Below are 18629 nucleotides of genomic sequence, written 5' to 3' on the forward strand. Positions count from 1 at the left end.
ATTACAGTTAAAAGGACATGATCAGGGCCATGGAAATACAGATGTGTGTACCTGTCAACCATCCATCCATCTGTCCATCCATCCATCCAGAGTTCAGAAAACAAGTTCCTTCAAGTCTTCCTCCACCTACCCAATCAGTGAGCATCCACCTAGCATCTCTTTGAAGCAAACTTCTGGACTTGAGACAGATGTTCCTAAGCTGGGTTCAAGTTCAAATGTATCTTTTGGAAAACATTACCTTTGGAAAGCTCTCAAAATCTCAGCACATATAGTATAATCTATTATCCTATGAACTAATTGATCACTACATGCATTCTTTCTATATGGTATTGTTGGCAATATTGCATATTTATGTGTCACCAGGCATTTAAAAGTCCTATTTTATTTGAAAAACCAGACATCGTTTAGTTAGGTAAGAGCTAGACCTGGCACACGATGCACCATTAATTAACTCCACTATCAGCTGAAAGAGCCTGCTCCGTGCCACACGGCCCGCTGGAATGAAAGCTCAGGGGTCCCGACTCCTGGGTTTTTGTCACTGTGCTTAGCTGAGTGAGTCTGGCGAGGAACGGGCCTGCCACAGCAAGGACACTCGGCACGACTTGTGAGGCCTGGGATTTGGCCTTGCCACTAGCTACGTGACCTTGGGCGTTCCACTGAGCGCCTCTGGGTCTCGGTCCCCCCAGTGAGGGCGACACTGTGGACAACACTGACAGGTGCCGCACAGGGCAGTTGTGAGGGGTGCACGGGATCAAGTCCGGAGAGCACATTTGTAAACGACAAAGCGGTACAGAGCTAGCGCTGGTAATGACAGACAATTACCGACTGGCAAGTGTTACAAGTGACACAGTCTTATAGACTCCTTTTTTTTTTTTTTTTGAATAACGAGAGAAAAACCAAAGTCTTGCTTTTGAATCCTGAGAGCCACTTGCCACAGCAGTGAAGCTGTCTGACCACACGTGTGACAGAGGGAGCTACTGAGGGGCTGCTGGGGGTCCACTCTGCCACAGGTCAAGGTCAGCAGGTTACTCTGAGACAACAGGCTGAGCGCGGGCCCGGAGAAGGAACGGTTGGGACAGGTGCTTTGCGCAATGGCCGCGGCCTGGGACACCCGCGGCCCATATCCGAGTGCTGGGCGGGGGTCCCCCTTTGCTCTGCGTTGCAGCTTCCTGCCAGCGCACACCCCGGGAGGCAGCAGGGAGGGGCTCACACACATAGGAGACTGGACTGAGATCCGGGCTCCCAGCTTTGCCTTTGCTCAGCACTGGCTGTTGAGGGCATTTGGGGAGTGAAGCAGTGGATGGAAGCTGCTTCCCTGTCTGTCTCTGCCTCTCAAATAAAGAAGAGACTTTGCAAACAGATGAAGACGAAGAGGCCTCCCACCCACTGGTTAACTCCCCAGATGGGGCTGAGCCAGGCCAAAGCCAGGAGTCTGGAACTCCGCCTGGGTCTCCCACGTGAGTGTAAGAAACCCAAGCACTGGAGGGACCACCTGCTGGCTCCCACGTCTACACTGGCAGGAAGCTGGAGGCAGGAGCCAGAGCTGGGAACTGAACCCAGGCGCTCTGCTACGGGACAGGGGTGTCTTAACTGCTGGGCTACACGCCTGCTCCGGAGGAGATGCTCTGTAGCCGCACACATGCACAGGCGTGCACACACACACACCCACATGGGCACACACACACACACGCACTGTTACAGGGCCCTGCAGAGCTCTGTGAGTAGATAAGAACATGGATACTACACCGAGGATTTATGTTTAGCTTCACAGATCAACCTGAGATAAAGGATCCCAGTAATTTACGAAGCAGAGACGATAAATTGTGCTCTGAAGGAGAGCGGTTTGCCCACACAGCCAACCAGAGTGGGCGGCCCCTCCTTATCTCTCCATTGCACAACGCACAGCCAGGCTGAGGAAGAATGGGCCGCTCTCGTTGTAAGGGCAAGCGAAACAAGGGAGACAACGCAGGTGGGGGCCGGGGGTGCCAGGGCTTTTAATTGGTTCACAACCATGAAGACAGTCACACCCCAAACGCAGACCTATGGAGATTTCCACAGCAGGATTGCATGTGGTGGGCATCCCATAAATCTTTATTATGGAGCAGCGAGGATGTTAATTTAGGTAGGAGTGTGCTATTATTCTGTGCACCGCCGAGTAGCCATTTTTCAAATATTAATAACTTTGACTCCTTTAGTTCCTTAAAAAACTCAGAATGACCTGACTTCAGATGATAAATTTCTGGCCCACAGGCTCTCTGCAGAACAACGGACCGCTTCCGCCTGCGCTGCGCCTTCCTCTCCCTCCCCCTTCTCTTCCTGTCCGGTATTTTCTTGACCAGGCATCAAAGTAACCTCTTCTTGGCCTCTCATTTTTATGTATCTCCCAAGAAAGGAATTCGCATTCCTCCTGGGAACCAGAGCAGTCCAGTACAAGATTCTATTCCCCAGGAAGAATGAGTCCCCATAGGCCCTCGAGGCCCCCCAGCTTTTAAACAGGAATAGAACCGGAACAGGAATGGTCCTGTATTTTTTCTAATGGGAGAAACATCATCCCATAGTTGTTTTGATTACGTATGGGAAAACCTACTTAAAAAGCCGACAATCCGGGCACATTCTGTGAAAGCAAGAGAAAGGCTACGAGCGCCTGCGCCGCGGCGACACTAGAGGGCGCTGTGGTCTCAGCGTCCAGGCGCCAGGCACAGCCAGGCAGAGGGAGGTTGGGTCTCCTTGTGAAATCCATCACAGGGCCTCCTCCCAGGCAAGCTGCTGGCTCCTCGGAGGTGGTAGGGCCAGGCTCACGTGGAGGGGATACCTCCCGTGAGAGCAAGCATCGGGGAAGAGGCCCCGCCTGCTGCCCGGGCTCCTCTCCCCAGGAGAGTCAGGGGGACCGCGGAGGCAGGCACACCTCCACCTGTGCCGGGAACGACAGACTGGGGAAAGCCGGGCTCACAGGGGTCAGTGAGGACAGGGCAGAAGCACAAGCACTGGCTCACAGGGTCAGACGCTCCTACTCCCCAGCACCTCCCATCGGTGCCACGGGGCTCCCTGAGGCAGTCGGACCAGATCCCCAAACACAGACCATGGGGACCCTCTAGCCACCAACAAGCCAACTTTTGGAAAACGAGAGAAAACAGAAAGAACCAAAGCCAAGTGCCCGGCCTCTGAGGCCTTCCCTGACCAGGCCGGAGCACACAACCCTGCCACAAGCCCCATCTCAGCAGGGAGACAGAGCTTGGCAGAGGTTCCACACACACACCGGAGAAGTTTGTTTTTGTTTTTTCTTCTTTAAATACTTATTTTATTTATTTGAAAGACAGAGTTACAGAGAGAGGTAGAGACCGAGAGAGAGGTCTTCCATTTGCTGGTTCACTCCCGAGATGGCGCAACAGCTGGAGCTGCGCCGATCCAAAGCCAGGAGCCAGGAGCTTCTTCCGGGTCTCCCACGTGGGTGCAGGGGCCCAAGCACTTGGGGCATCCTCCACTGCTTTCCCAGGCCACAGCAGAGAGCTGGATGGGAAGTGGAGCAGCTGGGACTAGAACCAGCACCCATATGGGATGCCGGTGCTTCAGGCCAGGGCTTTAACCCACTATGCCACAGCACTGGCCCCCAGAGAAGTTTAATTCCAAACGTTCATTCCAGTTCAGGGGCTCGTTTTTCTGTGTTGCTCATGGCAACTGCTCTGCACACCTTTGAGGCAAATTTGCCATTACAAAGCATTTATACTGTAATAACAGCCTCAACCTAGACAGCTACCTTCTAAACAGTGGACGGGGCAGGGTTCTGACTGCAAAGCCACAGAGCGGCTGGGAAGGGTGTGGCCTTCTGAGTCTGTGACCCATTGCGGATGGCCCAAGCACAAGGACACACGTCCTGCTGGCCTCTCAACAGTGGATCTTCAGGGTGAGGGAGCACAGCAGCGGAGCGAGCGGGGAGCCGGACGCCTGGCAAAGCCAGCCGGAGTTGATCAGCGGGGGGACGGAGTGCTGTGTCCACCTCATGAGCGCCTCCGTCATCTGTCCCAACATCAGGACAGAAGCCAGGCTCATTCTGACTTCTCTGTCTTCATTGCTCACATCCAATCAGTGCCCAGCTCCCGAAACAACTTTCAAAGCCACCTCTTCTCTCCATCTTTCTTGCCACCACCCTCACTTGCTTGGACGACCACAAAAGCTTTCCAACTGGTCTCCCTGCCTCTCACACAGACCTTCTACATGGCCACAGGGCCATCATAAAAAAACCAAAACCCGACATCACTTCCTCTCTCAGCCTCCTCGTGGCCACTTATCATCACAGACACGGCCATGGCCCTGCCTCCCTTCCGTCTTATTTCCCACTTGTTTCTCACCCTATGAAGCCGTCTGCAGCGAGCCCCCCATGCCTACCCTCCAGGGGTCTCTCTGTGTGGGGCCTCCTCTTCAGCTCTCCTCTGCCTAAGTGATCCTTATTTCTTCTTCCTTTTTTAAATTGTATTTATTTGAAAGGCAGAGTTGGAGAGACACAGAGGTCTTCCATCTGCTGGTTCACTTCCCAAATGACTGCCAATTGCCGGAGCTAGGCCGGACTGCAGCCAGAGCCTGGAACTCCATCTGGGTCTCTCACATGGGTGGCAGGATCCCAAGCACTTGGGCCACCTTCCACTGCTTTCCCAGGTGCATTAGCAGAGAGCTGGATTGGAAGCAGAGCAGCCGGGACTCGAACCAATGCTCACATGGGATGCTGGCACTGCAGGTGGCGGCTCAACCCCTGCACCACAATGCTGCCCCCCCCCCCGCCCCCATTTATTCTTTCAAAGCCCTTCTCAGGTGTTACTTCTAGAGAGAAAGCGCTACAGACCACACACCGGTTCCTGCCTCGTGCCAGCACTTACGCGTTCTGGACCTATGTTAAGAGCAGATGCTTGTGTCTCTGGGTCTTGGCAGAGCCCAGCACACAGCACGTGTTCAATATGTCTGCGCAAGACACAGGCAGGAGGCCACCTCTGATCCCGCCTGGCCACGGGGTCGCTTCTTCAGAAGAGCTGGGAGAGATGACCAGCTTTGAAGAAGCAGATGGAAGCTGGCGAGGCGATGGAGAGGAGGCAGAGGCGGACACATCTGAATAACAAACACGCAGGAATGACCCGACTGCACTACTGAGTGAAATCCCTTCGCTGGCGCTGTCTGCCGAGCCCAGGCTGCCGGGGGCTCACTAATTTTGCACTGCACAAAACCACACAAAAACGACACAGCTCTTTGTCATTCTGTTCAATTTCCTTTCCTATTCCCCCAAAGAAAGCAATAATTACGAAATACAGGACTCTTCAGAAGTAGTCTGGATTAGCTTTTTATTTTTCCATCACGGGCCCAGCGTGCCTTCAGCCTACTTCCACTTTATCAGAGGGGATCTCATTTCCACCTCACACCATGTGAACCTTAGGTGAGCCGGCCATGGCAGGGGCAGAATGAGAAAGACCGGAGATCACACACATTAACGCCCGGGTGCTGTTTTGTCACGGCACAGTGGGGTGGCGGGGGGAGCATGTGGAGAGCTGCAGCCTCGGAAGCGGTGCCCAGTGCGAGGCCCAGCGTGGCTCCCAGGGCACTGGCTGCCGGTCACTGACATCAATTCCACGACTGCCAGCGATACAGCTGCCTGGGTTCTGCTCTACCTGTGGCTGCAGAGGGGAGACCCCCATCCCCCACACACACCCTGTGCTCTCACAACTGTATTCCAAATGGCTCCAGCATTCAATATATAAAAGGCTGCCCGGGGCACCACGGACTCCAGGCCGTAGGAACCTGCTGCGAGACCCGCCGGGCCGGCCAGGTAATTGACAGCCCAAACGGCTGCAGAAATGTTCCCACGCCCAAGAAACCCATTTTGGGGCCTAGAAGTGAAATTTAGGAAGGCAACCGTATGAGATTTCATTTGTGACTTGTACTATTCAGTCTTCCCACCCTCCCAATTCAGCATGGGTATCAAGAGAGGATCCTGGTGCTCCTGACCCAGGGGTGCAGGCTCACACGGCGATGCGCAGGCATCACACCAGACACACCGAGCCTCAGAGGAGCTCAAGAACCAATTCAGGCCTTGAGCAGGAGTCCAGTTACTGTGAATCCTGTGTCTTCTGGCCTCTTTAGTTAAGGCCATGGCTTCCTGGGCCGGCACCATGTCCTAGCGGTAAAGCTGCTGCCTGCGACACCAGCAAGCTGTATGGGCACTGGTATGGGGCTTCCGATCTGCTTTCCTGCTGATGGCCTGGGAAAGCAGTGGAAGATGGCCCAAGTGCTTGGGTCCTGGCACACATGTGGGAAACCCGATGAAGCTCCTGGCATATGACTTCAGCTTGGCCCAGCTCTGGCTAGTGTGGCCATCTGGGGAGTGAACCAGCAATGGAAGCTCTCTGTCTGTCTCTCCTTCTAATTCTTTGAAATAACACATCTTAAAAAAAAAAAAAAAAAAAAGCTGTGGCTTTTCCCACTAGACATCATTTTGATTCCATGTAGACACGAGTGCCCCCTAATTTTTCCTTTCTAAACCAATCCCCAGTTGAGACTCTTAGGAATTTTTTTTTTTTTAAAGATTTATTTATTTGAGAGGTAGAGCCACAGACAGAGGGAGAGACAGAGAGGTCTTCCTTCCTCTGGTTCATTCCCCAAATGGCTGCAATGGCTGGAGTTGGGCCAATCTGAAGCCAGGAGCAAGGAGCTTCTTCCAGGTCTCCCATGCGGGTGCAGGGCCTAAGCACTTGGCCATCCTCCACTGTCCTCCCAGGCCACAGCAGAGAGTTGCATCGGAAGAAGAGCAGCCGGGACATGAACTGGTGCCCACATGGGATACCAGTGCCACAGGTGGAGGCTTAGCCCACCACGCCACAGCACCGGCCCCTCCTAGGCACTTCTTGCTCTGAGATGAATGGACGCGAACCTAGGATGGCTAAGGGTTATGTGGGGTCGGCTGCTGATCAACCCCAAAGTTGGGCATATTCGTGTTGAATTATGAAAGCGGAAGTGGTTTCCCATCTGGTTGTTTCATTACCACCAGGCCAGTCATTAGCTGCCTGTGTATACAGCCTGAATGAGTTGTAAATTCCACCGATCAGGGTTCTTCCCATCAAGCCTTTTTCATTTAGCGTCTTGCCTTCTCAGCATCCACCCAAATGAGACAGAGAGAGGCAGTGGAGTCACACATGCCATGAAAGATGCTGGTCTCCACAGTCCACTCTGCTTCACCGGGAGCTTCTCCCGAGCTCCTGGCACAGCTGCCAGGACGGAGGGAAGTGCACGTCCTCACGGAGCTCGGGTGCTCTGGCCTGGAGGACAAAGACCTGGACTGCCTTCAGAGAACACGCCAACCACCCCGTTCCTGCAGCTGCTGGAAAAAACAACCCAAGAAGTTCATACTTCTCTGCTTACAGAGATTTTTCCTGTCTTCTTAGGGGTAATGTCAATTGAATACCTTCTGTGGTCTCGCACGGCAGCACTTGTTACAACACAATCTTGTGAGAGCTAGCCAAGATTTCACCACCTGTCCACCTGCTTCTAGCCTGTCCGGGAGACAGCAGGGCCAGTGACTGACAGCAAAGGGCCTGCCCTAAGCCTGCATGGTAGGGACTTGGGAGGGGGAGGGACTCCTCTAGGGCCTCTGTTTCCTGCTGTACAGAACAAGGAAGGCCCTTCGAGAATCGACTTAGGTCTACTGCGAGGGTTATGTGTGTGGTCAGTGGCTACCCAGGTTCTTTGAAAGCAAGAAAAAGCAAGGCAGATTTTACTTCCAGAGCAGGGAAGCTAAGGGCTGGAGGGGCCCACAGCAACAGGCAGGTCGTTCTGGTGGGTGGTGGCTCACCAAATGGTGACGACAGGAGACAAGGGGACGCGGATGAGACGGGAGCAGGAGTCAAAGATAAAACACTGTTCGGGAATCCCTCCGGCCTCTCCTTTGCTGGAATTCTTAAGTGGCCATGCTCCCTGACCCCTCGCCTCTCCCTTCCATCCTCCTAACTCCCGCGTCGGGCCCCCCGCCACCTCGGACTCTGGTCTGTGGGAGTTTCTGCTTTGGGTCACTAGGATGTGTAGGTCTTTTCCCAGTGTGCATATTTTCCCACTACCATTTCAAACATTCCCACAGTTTTGACTACATCAAGTTATGAGAGGGCTGCAGAACATATTTCTAGGCTGAGCGCTCTTCTGAGAACCACCCCACACTGCAGTCTGCTGCTGGGCTTCTCCACGGGTGAGCCTCTGGGAAAGCTCGCTGGTTCCTGTGTCAGGTCACGGCATCAGCACCCTCTTGGCGGCAGTGGGGTGGTGGTGCTGCCTAGGCATTTCCGCATCACTGCCCTTGCCCAACACCCAGCCGCTCAGCACAGGCGGCCCACCGCCTTCCCCAGGGCTTCACCCCCACCCCTTCCTTCCCTCCAGGCCATTTCAGGCGTCACTGTGGCTCACCTGATGACTGTCTTCCCCCCCACATCCTGCTGGCCACTTCCACCATAGTTTTCTTGTAAAACCATTCATTTTACATCATTCCTCTGTTTAAAAATTCTTAGTGGGGGCCGCGCTGTAGTGCAGCGGGTAAAGCTGCTGCCTGCCGTGCCGGCATCCCATATGGGTGCCAGTTAAAGTCCCAGCTGCTCCACTTCTGATCCAGCTCTCTGCTATGGCCTGGGAAAGCAGTGGAGGATGGCCCAAGTCCTTGCACCCTTGCACCTGTGTGGGAGACCCAGAAGAAGCTCCTGGCTCGTGGCTTCGGATGGGGGCAGCTGGCTAGGAATGCAGTTTCCCAGGCCTAACCGCCAGAGGGTCTGGTTCTGCAGGCCTGGGATGGAGTGGGGAAATGACACTTGGAGTGAGTGTCACCAGCCTCGGCTCATCCCGAGGAGGCCATCTGTGCGGCACTCCTGGCATGGTGCAGCTCCCCAGGGGAAGAGCCGTCTGTGTACCAAGGCCGGGAAGCACGAACCAGGGGTTATTTAGGATTTGGTCTAGAGGGTGGGGCCTCAGACATACAGAACCAGGGATCCTATGGCTTCAAGATGCTCAGTGTCAAGTGACCCAAACTCTCTAATTTTTAATTTTTTTTCCTCAAAAAGGCAACGTGACACCATCTTTAAAACACAATCAAAATCACCCATAATTATAACACAAACATAGGATTTATTTTCATACTACATTTTGTAGATCAATTTTTAAAAAGTTATGATTACACTATTTGGTATTCTGCTATTTTCATGTGACATTTTACAAAAAAATGCTTTTCATGATTTGATACAGTCTTCATAATTACCAATTTTAATGGCTGCAAACATTTTATTATGGCTGATGTGCCATGATTTATTAAATTGTTTCCTTAATATCAGGCACTTAATTTGTTTCCAATTTTTGGCAGTACTTAAATTCTTGAGGCTGTTAGCATTTTGCAGCTTTCATAATTTTAGGGAAAAAAGATGTTTACATCTTTGAGGTAATGAGAAAGAAAAATGTCTAAGTGCAGAGTATTTCTAAATATACTTGGGCTGATGCTCAATATCAAAGAATAACAGTGATCTATGGGATGCTGTGCAGTAATTTTCCACTAATGTTAATAACAACAATGTATTATTTTACATGCACTTTATAAAAGCAGTTTTACTACATAAACATGGGTATTGTAACAATCTTATGAGGTAGGCAGGGCAGTCAGTATCAACTGATGTGAAAACCATGACACAGCTTTGGCACACACGGTGAGGGGCCGGCGTTGTTGCCGGTCATTCCACCACCTGCCTGCGATGCCAGCGGCGCATACCAGAGCACTGGTCTGAGTCCTGGCTGCTCTGCTTCCAACCCAGCTCCCTGCTAAGGTGCCTGGACAAGCAGCAGTAGAAAGCACAAGTCCTTGGGCCCCTGCCACCCACAAGGCAGACACCAATGGAGTTCCAGGCTCCTGTTTTATCGTGGTGCAGCCCCAATCAGTGCACTGGGGGAGTGAATCAGCAGATGGAAGGTCTCTCTTTGTCTACCTTTCTCCTCTCTCTGTCACTCTGCCTTTCAAAGTAAAAAGCAAATCTTGAACACCTCCCCACAAACAAATCCTGTGAAGCATTCAGGACTTGGACACAGGCCAGCTATCTCTAAAGCTCTTTATTCTGCTAGGATGTCTTTAATTTAAGAGCAATATAAATAATAAGGCTGGATAGCCAATGAAAATAAGAGTAGTACGTGAAAGAAAATCTACAAATCCAGGAAAGCCATGCCTTTTCAAAAAAATTTATATTAAAGAGAGAGGGGGAGAGAATCTTCCATCTGCCAGTTCACTCTCCAAATGGCCGCAATGGCCAGGGCCAGGCCAGGCCAAAGCCAGGAGCCTGAATTTCTACCCACGTCTCCCATGAGGGTGCAGGGGCCCAAGCACTTGAGCCATCCTCTGCTGCTTTCCCAGTCACATTAGCAGGCAGCTGGATCAGCCAGGACTCGAACAAGTCTTGGGCAGCCGCCTAACCTGCTGTGCCACAACACCAGCCCCAGACCATGCATTTTATGACAAAGACACACACAGCATCTGTTAGAAACTGAGCCGTGTGCTGCCACATCCCAATTCGAGGGTTAAAGTCCTAACCTCCAGTATGGCTACATTTAGGGAAAAGCAATAAAGAGGTAATTAAAGTCCAATGAAGTCCTAACAGTTGGGCCCTGATGTGACAGGATATGCCCTCCTAAGAAGAGACACCAGAGAGCTCGTTAACTGTCATGCGCAGACACAGGGAGAAGGCAGCCAAGTGCAAGTCAGGAAGGGAGCTCTCACCAGAAACCAGAGCAGCCAGAACCGTGACCTTCGACTTCCTCACTCCCAGAACTGAAAGGACATAGATTTGTTTTATTTATTTATTTTTAAAATGCCATCTGGTTCATGAGCTTTCGTTATGGCAACCCAGCGTATTTTGATGATGAGAAAAGGGTGCCATTATAACAATTATCTACAGATGTATAAGCTGCTTTGGAAACAGACGCTCCAAGAGTCGGAGATGCACGTCAGATAACCAAGAACAGACAGTTGCTAGAACTACGGCTGTTAACGGCAATTCTGGTGAGGTCTCTGATGGAAATGAGGACTATGTTATTGGCAACTGGAAGAAAGGTGATTCTTGTCATAAAGTGGCAAAATCTTGGCTGAACTGTGTTCTAGTGTTTCATGAGAAATAGGACCTAAAAGAGATGAAATAGAATTTTATAAAAAATTCATTTATTTGAAAGGCAGAGCTATGAGAGAGAGAGGAAGAGAGAGGAAGAGAGAGAGAGGGAATGCACTTCCATCCACTGGTTCACTAACCAAATGGCTGCAACAGCCAAATCTGTGCCAGGCCAGACCAGGAGCCTAGAGCTCCACCCAGGTCTCCCAGGCAGACTGTCGGGGCTCAGGTAACTTAGGCTGTCTTCTGCTGCCTTCCCAGGTGCACTAAGAGGAAGCTGGATGGGCAGCACAGTAGCTGGACTCGAATCTGCACTCTGCTGTGGGATGCTGGCATCCTGCAATACTGGCCCTGAAATTGGCTTTTTAGTTGAAGAGATTTCTAAGCAGCGTGTTGGAGGAGTGGCTTGGATCCTCCTGAGCGCTTACAGACAAATGCAAAAGGAGAAAGATGAGTTGAAGAGGGAATTGTTAATCAAAAGGGACCAGAACTTGAAGACTTGCAAAATTCTCGGTTTATCCATAATGCAAAAAAGTGTGAAAGCTTGTTCTGTAGAGAACGCTAAGGGCATGACGACACAGCTGTTTGATAAAAAGGTCATGCGTGGGACTCACGGACGGTATCAGCCAGAGACTCCATCTGGGTCTCCCACATGGGAGGCAGGACCTCAAATATTAGGGCCATCCTCCGCTGCCTTCCAGGAGCATCAGGAGGAAGTGGACTGAATCCCAGGCACTCCAATAGGGGGTGCACGCATCCCAGGTGGCAGCTTAACCTACTGTGCCAGTGCCTGTCCCAAGCTTTAGGATTTCACACAATCTGACTTGCTACCAGGTTCGATCTTGCTTCAGATCTATCACCCCCCCCTTCCTTCCTTCCTCCTGATTTTTCTTCTTGGAAGGGAAACGTCTACCCTATGCCTGCTCGCAGCTGTATTTTGCAGGAAGCACATAACTTGTCTGGTTTCACAGGTTCGTGGCTGGGGAGGGATTTTGCCCCAGGATGAATCATAGCTTGAATCTCATTCGTATTTGATTCAGATCAGACTTCAGGTTTCAGAATTTACGCCTGAGTGAGTTAAGGTTTGGGAGGCTGTTGGGATGTGTTTCACATATGGTAAGGACAGGAATCTGGGGAAATGGAGGGCTGGGGCAGAGTGCTCTGCCCCCAAATAAATATGTTGAAGCTCTTACCCCTAACATGTGACTGTATACAGAGACTGGGCCTACAAAAAGGTAAATAAGATTCAGAAGCTCATCACAGGGGCCAGCGCTGTGGTGCAGTGGGTAAAGCCGCTGCCTGCAGCGCTGGCATCCCATATGGGCGCTGGATCAAGTCCCTGCTGCATGGCTTCTGATCCAGCTCTCTGCTATGGCCTGGGAAAGCAGTGGAAGGTGGCTCAAGTGCTTGGGCCCCTGCACAGTGTGGGAGACCTGGAAAAAGGTCCTGGCTCCTGGCTTCAGATCGGTGCAGTTCCAGCTGTGGTGGCCATTTGGGGAGTGAACCAGCAGATGGAAGACTTCTCACTCTCTTTCTCTGCCTCTTTATAACTCTGCCTCTCAAATAAATAAATAAATAAATAATCTTTTTTTTTAAAGAAGGTCACCATACTGGGGCCCTGAAGTGACAGGACTGGTGTTCTCATAGGAAGAGACACCAGAGAGCTAAGAAGCTCTCTTTCTTCCTCTCTCCTCCGCCCCCAAAGCACGTGAAGACACAGAGAGAAGATGGCTGCCCACAACTCAGATTTCTGGAGCCCTCACCAGCAACTGGATAAACTGGAACCCTGATCTTGGGCTGTTGGCCTCCAGAAACACAAGAAAAGAAAGTTCTGTTGTTTCGGCCATGTAATCCACAGTAATTTGTTGTGGCAGCCTGAGCAGACTGAGACAACACACAGGAAATATTTTTTCAATGATTGAAAGGGATTTGGTCCTTTAGGGGCAGGAGCAGCGTCTTTTGGCTTTCAAACTGCTGAACTCCGGCACCGGGAGCCTCCTGCAACATCCAGAAGACCTCTCAGCCTCTCCAGGAGACAGCCGCACCGTCAGCCCACTCTCAGTTGCACTAGAAGGGAAGGGGTGTTTTCAGGGACAAGCAGTACAAGGAGCTCTTGGGCCAGCTGCTCGTCCCTTTTGCTTATTTCCGCAGAGGTAAGGTTCGCGGCGGCCCAGTGGTTTGCTGTCTAAGACTGTATTTGTGCAATCAATTGGGCTTCTGGAAACACCCAGAGGGTCTTCAGAGAGACATTTATATTCAGCGTTTAGTGAAACATCTTTTCCCAAATCTGCCAACAACTGCCAGTATATTACCATTTGCCACCTGTTCTTTGGAGGTTGCTTTTGCATCATTACAAGCGAAGAAATCAATACCAGACCATTGATTTGGGGGAAAAGACAAGATTGCATGGCAATAATACATAAAGGTAGTCAAGCCCGGCTTCTCCATTGTTTAGAAAGATCGGATAGCTCAGCACCGCTTTCTGAAGGAGGCACTTGCCCTGCATTGGTGATCCTGTAGCAGTAAAGGCCCACCCATGATCGCTAAGACACTATAATCCCAATTGAGATAACAGCTCTTGAGGGCCATACAGAATTGCAAAATGCTGCTTTAGATTTAACAGTAACACGTGAACTCGAATCCAGGCCCTCTGTGCTGTTTGCCTCTCAGTTTATTTTAAAAAGAGAGTGGTGGTACATGGGCTCACCCTGCCAGTCAGTGCCTCCAGACAGTCCCGGGGTGTGGGTGCTGCAGCCACATAGAGCAGCTAGCTGAAGGTCTGGCCGAACATAAATTCTGTCGTGAGAGACAGGTAAGGCCAATTGTTTACCTTACCCATTAATTTACTAGGATACCATCTGTCTTTCCAAGCCAAATTAACATGTAAAAGTCATTTAGATATGTTAATTGGTTTTGAACCAGTGAATAGAATCAGTACAGAGGCAGACATTACCTTAAGTCTGCAGAGAGCTTTAGGCTTTCACAACCCTTTCTCTTGCAATATCTCACTTGATTCTATTTCAGTCCTATAAAGTAGATGGATTATCACTGTAAACAACTCAAAGAGGAGGAGACACCCAACGTTGTTACTCTCTTAAAGCAGCCTAGGGAAGAAGTTCACGAGCAATGACAGAAATGAGCAGGAATTAGGGACACCAGCGTTTTGCTTTGGTTCTTCATTTTGTCGCCCTATGTTACAGCATGGGCACCATTACTGACAAATCTACAAAGTCGTAGAGCCAGGATCTACACCCAAGTCTTTGGGTCTCCCCAGTCCATGCTGTATTTATTACACTGATGAGACCTACAGCCTGATGTCACGGTGCCTATAACTGGGTGAGAAGTCTCCATGTCAAGAGTTCTGGTCGCTTGAAGCACTGGGTTGTCTCGAATGGTGGGACAGATGCAGGACGCAAGGGCCGAAGTGCAGGCCGTGGAGTCAGGAATACCTGTGTTTAAATGCTCACTTCGCTGTGTGACCCTAAGCAGCTTAGCACAGCCCTCTGAGCTTCATTCCCCTCATCTGTCCAATGGGGACAAAGATCTTCACCCCAGGGAGCTATGTGAAGATTCAACTACATAAGGTAAAGAAGTTCCCAGCACATCAACAAACATATGTTTCTCCTGGAGGCAAATGACTTAATGAGCACGGGTAGACAAGGGTCTCTAACTGGTGGAGAATCAAGACAAAAACTTGGAGTGCAAGGTATACAGCAGCCCTCGAGTTTTAGGTGGCCCTGTCGACAGTCTCAGCCAAGGGATTACCTACTTCAGCCTTCTCTCACTCCCAGAGTCTGGGCTGTGGTCCTGCCAAGCCCCCGAGCAATTCCTGTTTCCCTCTACCTTCGCACACAGGACAGGGCACAACTCTGTCTCTGTTTTCTCCTCTAAAGAATGAATAAGCCCCTTGACTATTACAGCATTCACTGTGGAGCTGTAACTTGGGCTGTGGAGGAGAGAAGAATGGACTCGTAACAGTCACGGCTGGCGGGTTAAGAGCAAGACGGAATTTATACAACGTCCTACCTTGACCGCGTAGTTACTCAGCGGATCCTTTGCATAGGAGGCGGTGTAGTAAACGGCGTCGCCTGCCTCGCAGCACGGCTTGTCGCTGGTTAGCCGGAAGTCTGACCAGCTGTCCACCCCAAAACGGAGCTGGTCTTTCTGCCCAGCCATGAAGAGGTCTTCACACTGAGCGGCCAGCTTCTTCAAGGCGTCTGTGTGAAGGCTGCGGATTTTGCCCACCACTTCCTCCCGATTCTCCAGTCCTCGATAAAGTGCTTGTCTCTGTGGTTTCTGGATGCCTCGGCCCTGTCTAGAGGAGGGACCCCGTCGGCTGGACAGGGACTCCGTGCTGTTGGAAAACCGGTCCTTAACACTGAGAGCGGTCAAGCTGGAGATGCTGTTTGCGGCCGAGGGGACGGGTCTCTCCCTGTGCAAGGGTCTCTCCAAGGAGTCACAAGACTCGATGTCCAGTCCCTTGAGTTCGTAGCTGACGGAAGAGCCAGCACTGCTGGCATCCCAGTTGGGGTCGATATCATAGGTGGGGTTAGCCATGACACAAAGGCTGCTCTCCATGGATTTCTGGAGTTCTCTGGAGATTGGCTCTGTATTGGCTCTGATGATCATCTTCTTTGGCAGTGGGGGTGGTGTCGGGTGGGAAACATTTGGGGTTTCTTGGTCTGTTTTTCCCCCAAAGGCGATGGCATCATCCAGAGCTCCCTTGGGCTGCCGGGGGTGCTTGGGAGGTATCATGGCTGCTCTGGACTGCCCTGCATGGTTTCAAAATAAAGAAAAGAGAATAATGAAGTTTGCAGTCTCATTTCATAATTGAAACTGGAGCAAGGAGGAGAGAGGGAGCCAGGGGCACGTGAGAATTGGTCAATACTTTAATTCAAAATAGGAAAGGAAAGTAACAATGGAAAAAAATACTAAACATTGAAAGTGAGTCCAAGACTTGGGGGTGCAGCCTATGTGAACACTACCTCAGCATTCCTCTGCCACAGGAATAGAGCTGGGCTTGTTAGGTAGGAAGTCAGATATGAGCTTATGTGTGTGTGACAAAGGCCTAAGGAGACATCTGGGTCCAGCATCCACATCTCAATGTCATCCTGATAACCTTCCAGGGGCAGCCCGGTATCTGCACTTGAAACATCCTGCCCCTTCTACCCGATAACCACCCTTCCTCTACCCGATAACCATCCTTCCTCTACCCGATAACCATCCTTCCTCTAAGGGGCGGCGGGGGGTGGGGGGGCAACGCCAGCCAGGCTTCCCCCTGATAACTTCAGGGGGAAACTCAGAAAGGAATTTTCGTATTTACATCCAAAAAGTCCTTTGTTCCAGGAGGAGCAGAGGTGGGGAGGCAAGACCCATCCCCTTAAAAACCCCCAGCCTCAACCGGACTGTGCGCTCAGCCCTCTGCCTCTCTGCTGAGCCGCCCGCCTGGCCTGCCCAGGTGTGTTCTCTCCACTCAACCATATAACCTCGCTCTCCCCCAGTCTGAGCAACTGGCCTCTCTCTCTCAGGTCCTGTCTGGAGAGTGCCCATCCGTTCTTACGGATGTCCCTGCCCTAACAAACCTTGCTATTTGGTTTCCACTTACTCTGTCTCACACCTAAATTCTTTCTTGTGCGAAGACAAGAACCCTTGCTTCTCTGGTAACAGGCTCAGGTTAAAAAAGATCCAGATTCTCTAGCCCTTCCCCTGGTTCCACCATGTTCACCCCATCAGAATACCATGGGATGAGGGATGGTCAAATACACGTACAGTGAGACACAGAGAGGGAGCAGCACTTATGGATAAAGAAAATAGGAGCATTATCAAATACGGAATTGAGACTAGCAATGGGACCAGCAGACAGGGGCCAGGGAGATCCTGGTTTTTAAATTCTGTTCCACAGTGACATCGTACTGTGATCCTGATGCTAGAGAGAGGACCTGAGGTCCGACAGCCCCAGCCAACCTCTGTGGTAGTGGGGACTTCTGGCATAAGAGCAGCCCCCCCAACCCACTGTGAGCAGCCCCAGATGGCAGCCCCGTGCTGTGACAACCCAGTCTACACCATGAAACCTCTTCTCTGTGCACTGCCCACACCCACCTTCCACGTACCGCCAAGCCTCCCCCTTGCACACAAATTCCGCCAAGCTGCCAATTCAGAACCAGTGCCAGCTGGAGATACCCAGTATGGCTGCAGACTGTCCTTGTGATGACCTTCAGGTCACTGTGATAGAATTACCATGGCCAGCTCTCTCACTCCCATCATGCACCTGATGCCTTTGATATTTCTGAAAAGGGGCACAGAAATGGGTGATGATCAAGCCCCTCCCCAAACTCCATCTCATTTCAATGTTCAATGAGGCCCCACCCCAGACATCACCCCCTATGCCTCCCAACAGTATAAAAGGACGGCCCAAAGCTTCTTCGGTTTTTGTTCGCCCTCTTGTGCACACGCACCCACATTGGAGTCTTAAGTGTGTGCTTCTCCTTTGCTTCAGACGAGTCCTGCTTTCCCTTCCTGCACAGCTCTGTGCCTCCCCCGCGGGCTCTCTCTCAGGTGGAGAAAGAGCCTGGGATAAGCACAGCCAGGGGCCCCGCTGCCCACAGCAGTCCTGTTTGATTTTAGGGGTGGACACACTGTGATTTGAGAGATGCGACTTTCGAACATCCCTTGCAAGCCATGGTATGGAACTGCTTATCTCTGTTGAGTGTCCAGCATTTACACCAGAAGAGGAAACTCACGTGTGTGTGTGTGTGTGTGTGTTTGAGGCACCTTCAGGGTGACCGTAAAACGGGGAGGGGAGATTATAGTTTCTAGAGACACACATATACTAAATTCCATAAAAGCTATTAAGATCGGTCACATTATTAAAATGAGGCTTCCACTCAAGATCTCAGCGTTACAGACTGATGCTGCTGTGGGTTGAATTCTGTTCCCCAAAAAGGCAACGTTGAAGTTCTCGCCCCTGATGTCTCTGTAGATGTACTCAAGCTAAGAGGTCGTCAGAGCAGCTCCAACCCACTATGTCCGCAGAACCCACCAGGTGAAGACGGAGACACACAGGGAGGGCACCTCGACGCAGACAGGGACTGCAGCGACGCAGCTGCAAGCCAAGGGCCTGCCGTCAGACGCCAGGGCGGCCAGGAAGGACCCCACCCCCCACCCCGTGTCTCAGAGGGAGCTCCTGTGACAGTCAGGCGGGAACTCTGCTGCTTTACCCACCGCGGCAGCCCTGGGACCTGGACACTTGCCCCTCCTGAGGGTCGCTCAGAGAGGACGGCACTGCACGGCTCTGAGGATGGTAATCAATACGGGCTCATTTATTCATTTATTGTTTTACTGATGTAGACGTCTCAGGTCCTGGTCTCTTAGTCTCCCTACCTGAACCTTTCTTTGCCCTGCTGTGATGACCGCCAGCCAACTTCTTCCTAAAGTCTGACTCACTGGATTAAGGGAGAGGTGCGTCAGGCTCAGCTGGTCCCA

At 51.4% G+C, this 18629-nt stretch overlaps 1 protein-coding gene across 7 annotated transcripts in view; it reads right to left on the reverse strand.

Annotated features, from left to right (window-relative positions):
* PEAK1 (pseudopodium enriched atypical kinase 1) overlaps positions 1–18629 on the reverse strand; it is a 351733-nt gene that overhangs the window by 7894 nt on the left and 325210 nt on the right. For all 7 annotated transcript variants that reach the window (XM_062206406.1, XM_062206403.1, XM_062206407.1 and 4 more), the window contains one exon: positions 15174–15919. In XM_062206406.1, coding sequence (XP_062062390.1) covers positions 15174–15919 — 746 coding nt within the window. The remainder of the gene's footprint in view (positions 1–15173; positions 15920–18629) is intronic.

The sequence above is a fragment of the Lepus europaeus genome, chromosome 11 (genome assembly GCF_033115175.1).
Source record: "Lepus europaeus isolate LE1 chromosome 11, mLepTim1.pri, whole genome shotgun sequence".
Taxonomy (NCBI): Eukaryota; Metazoa; Chordata; class Mammalia; order Lagomorpha; family Leporidae; genus Lepus; species Lepus europaeus.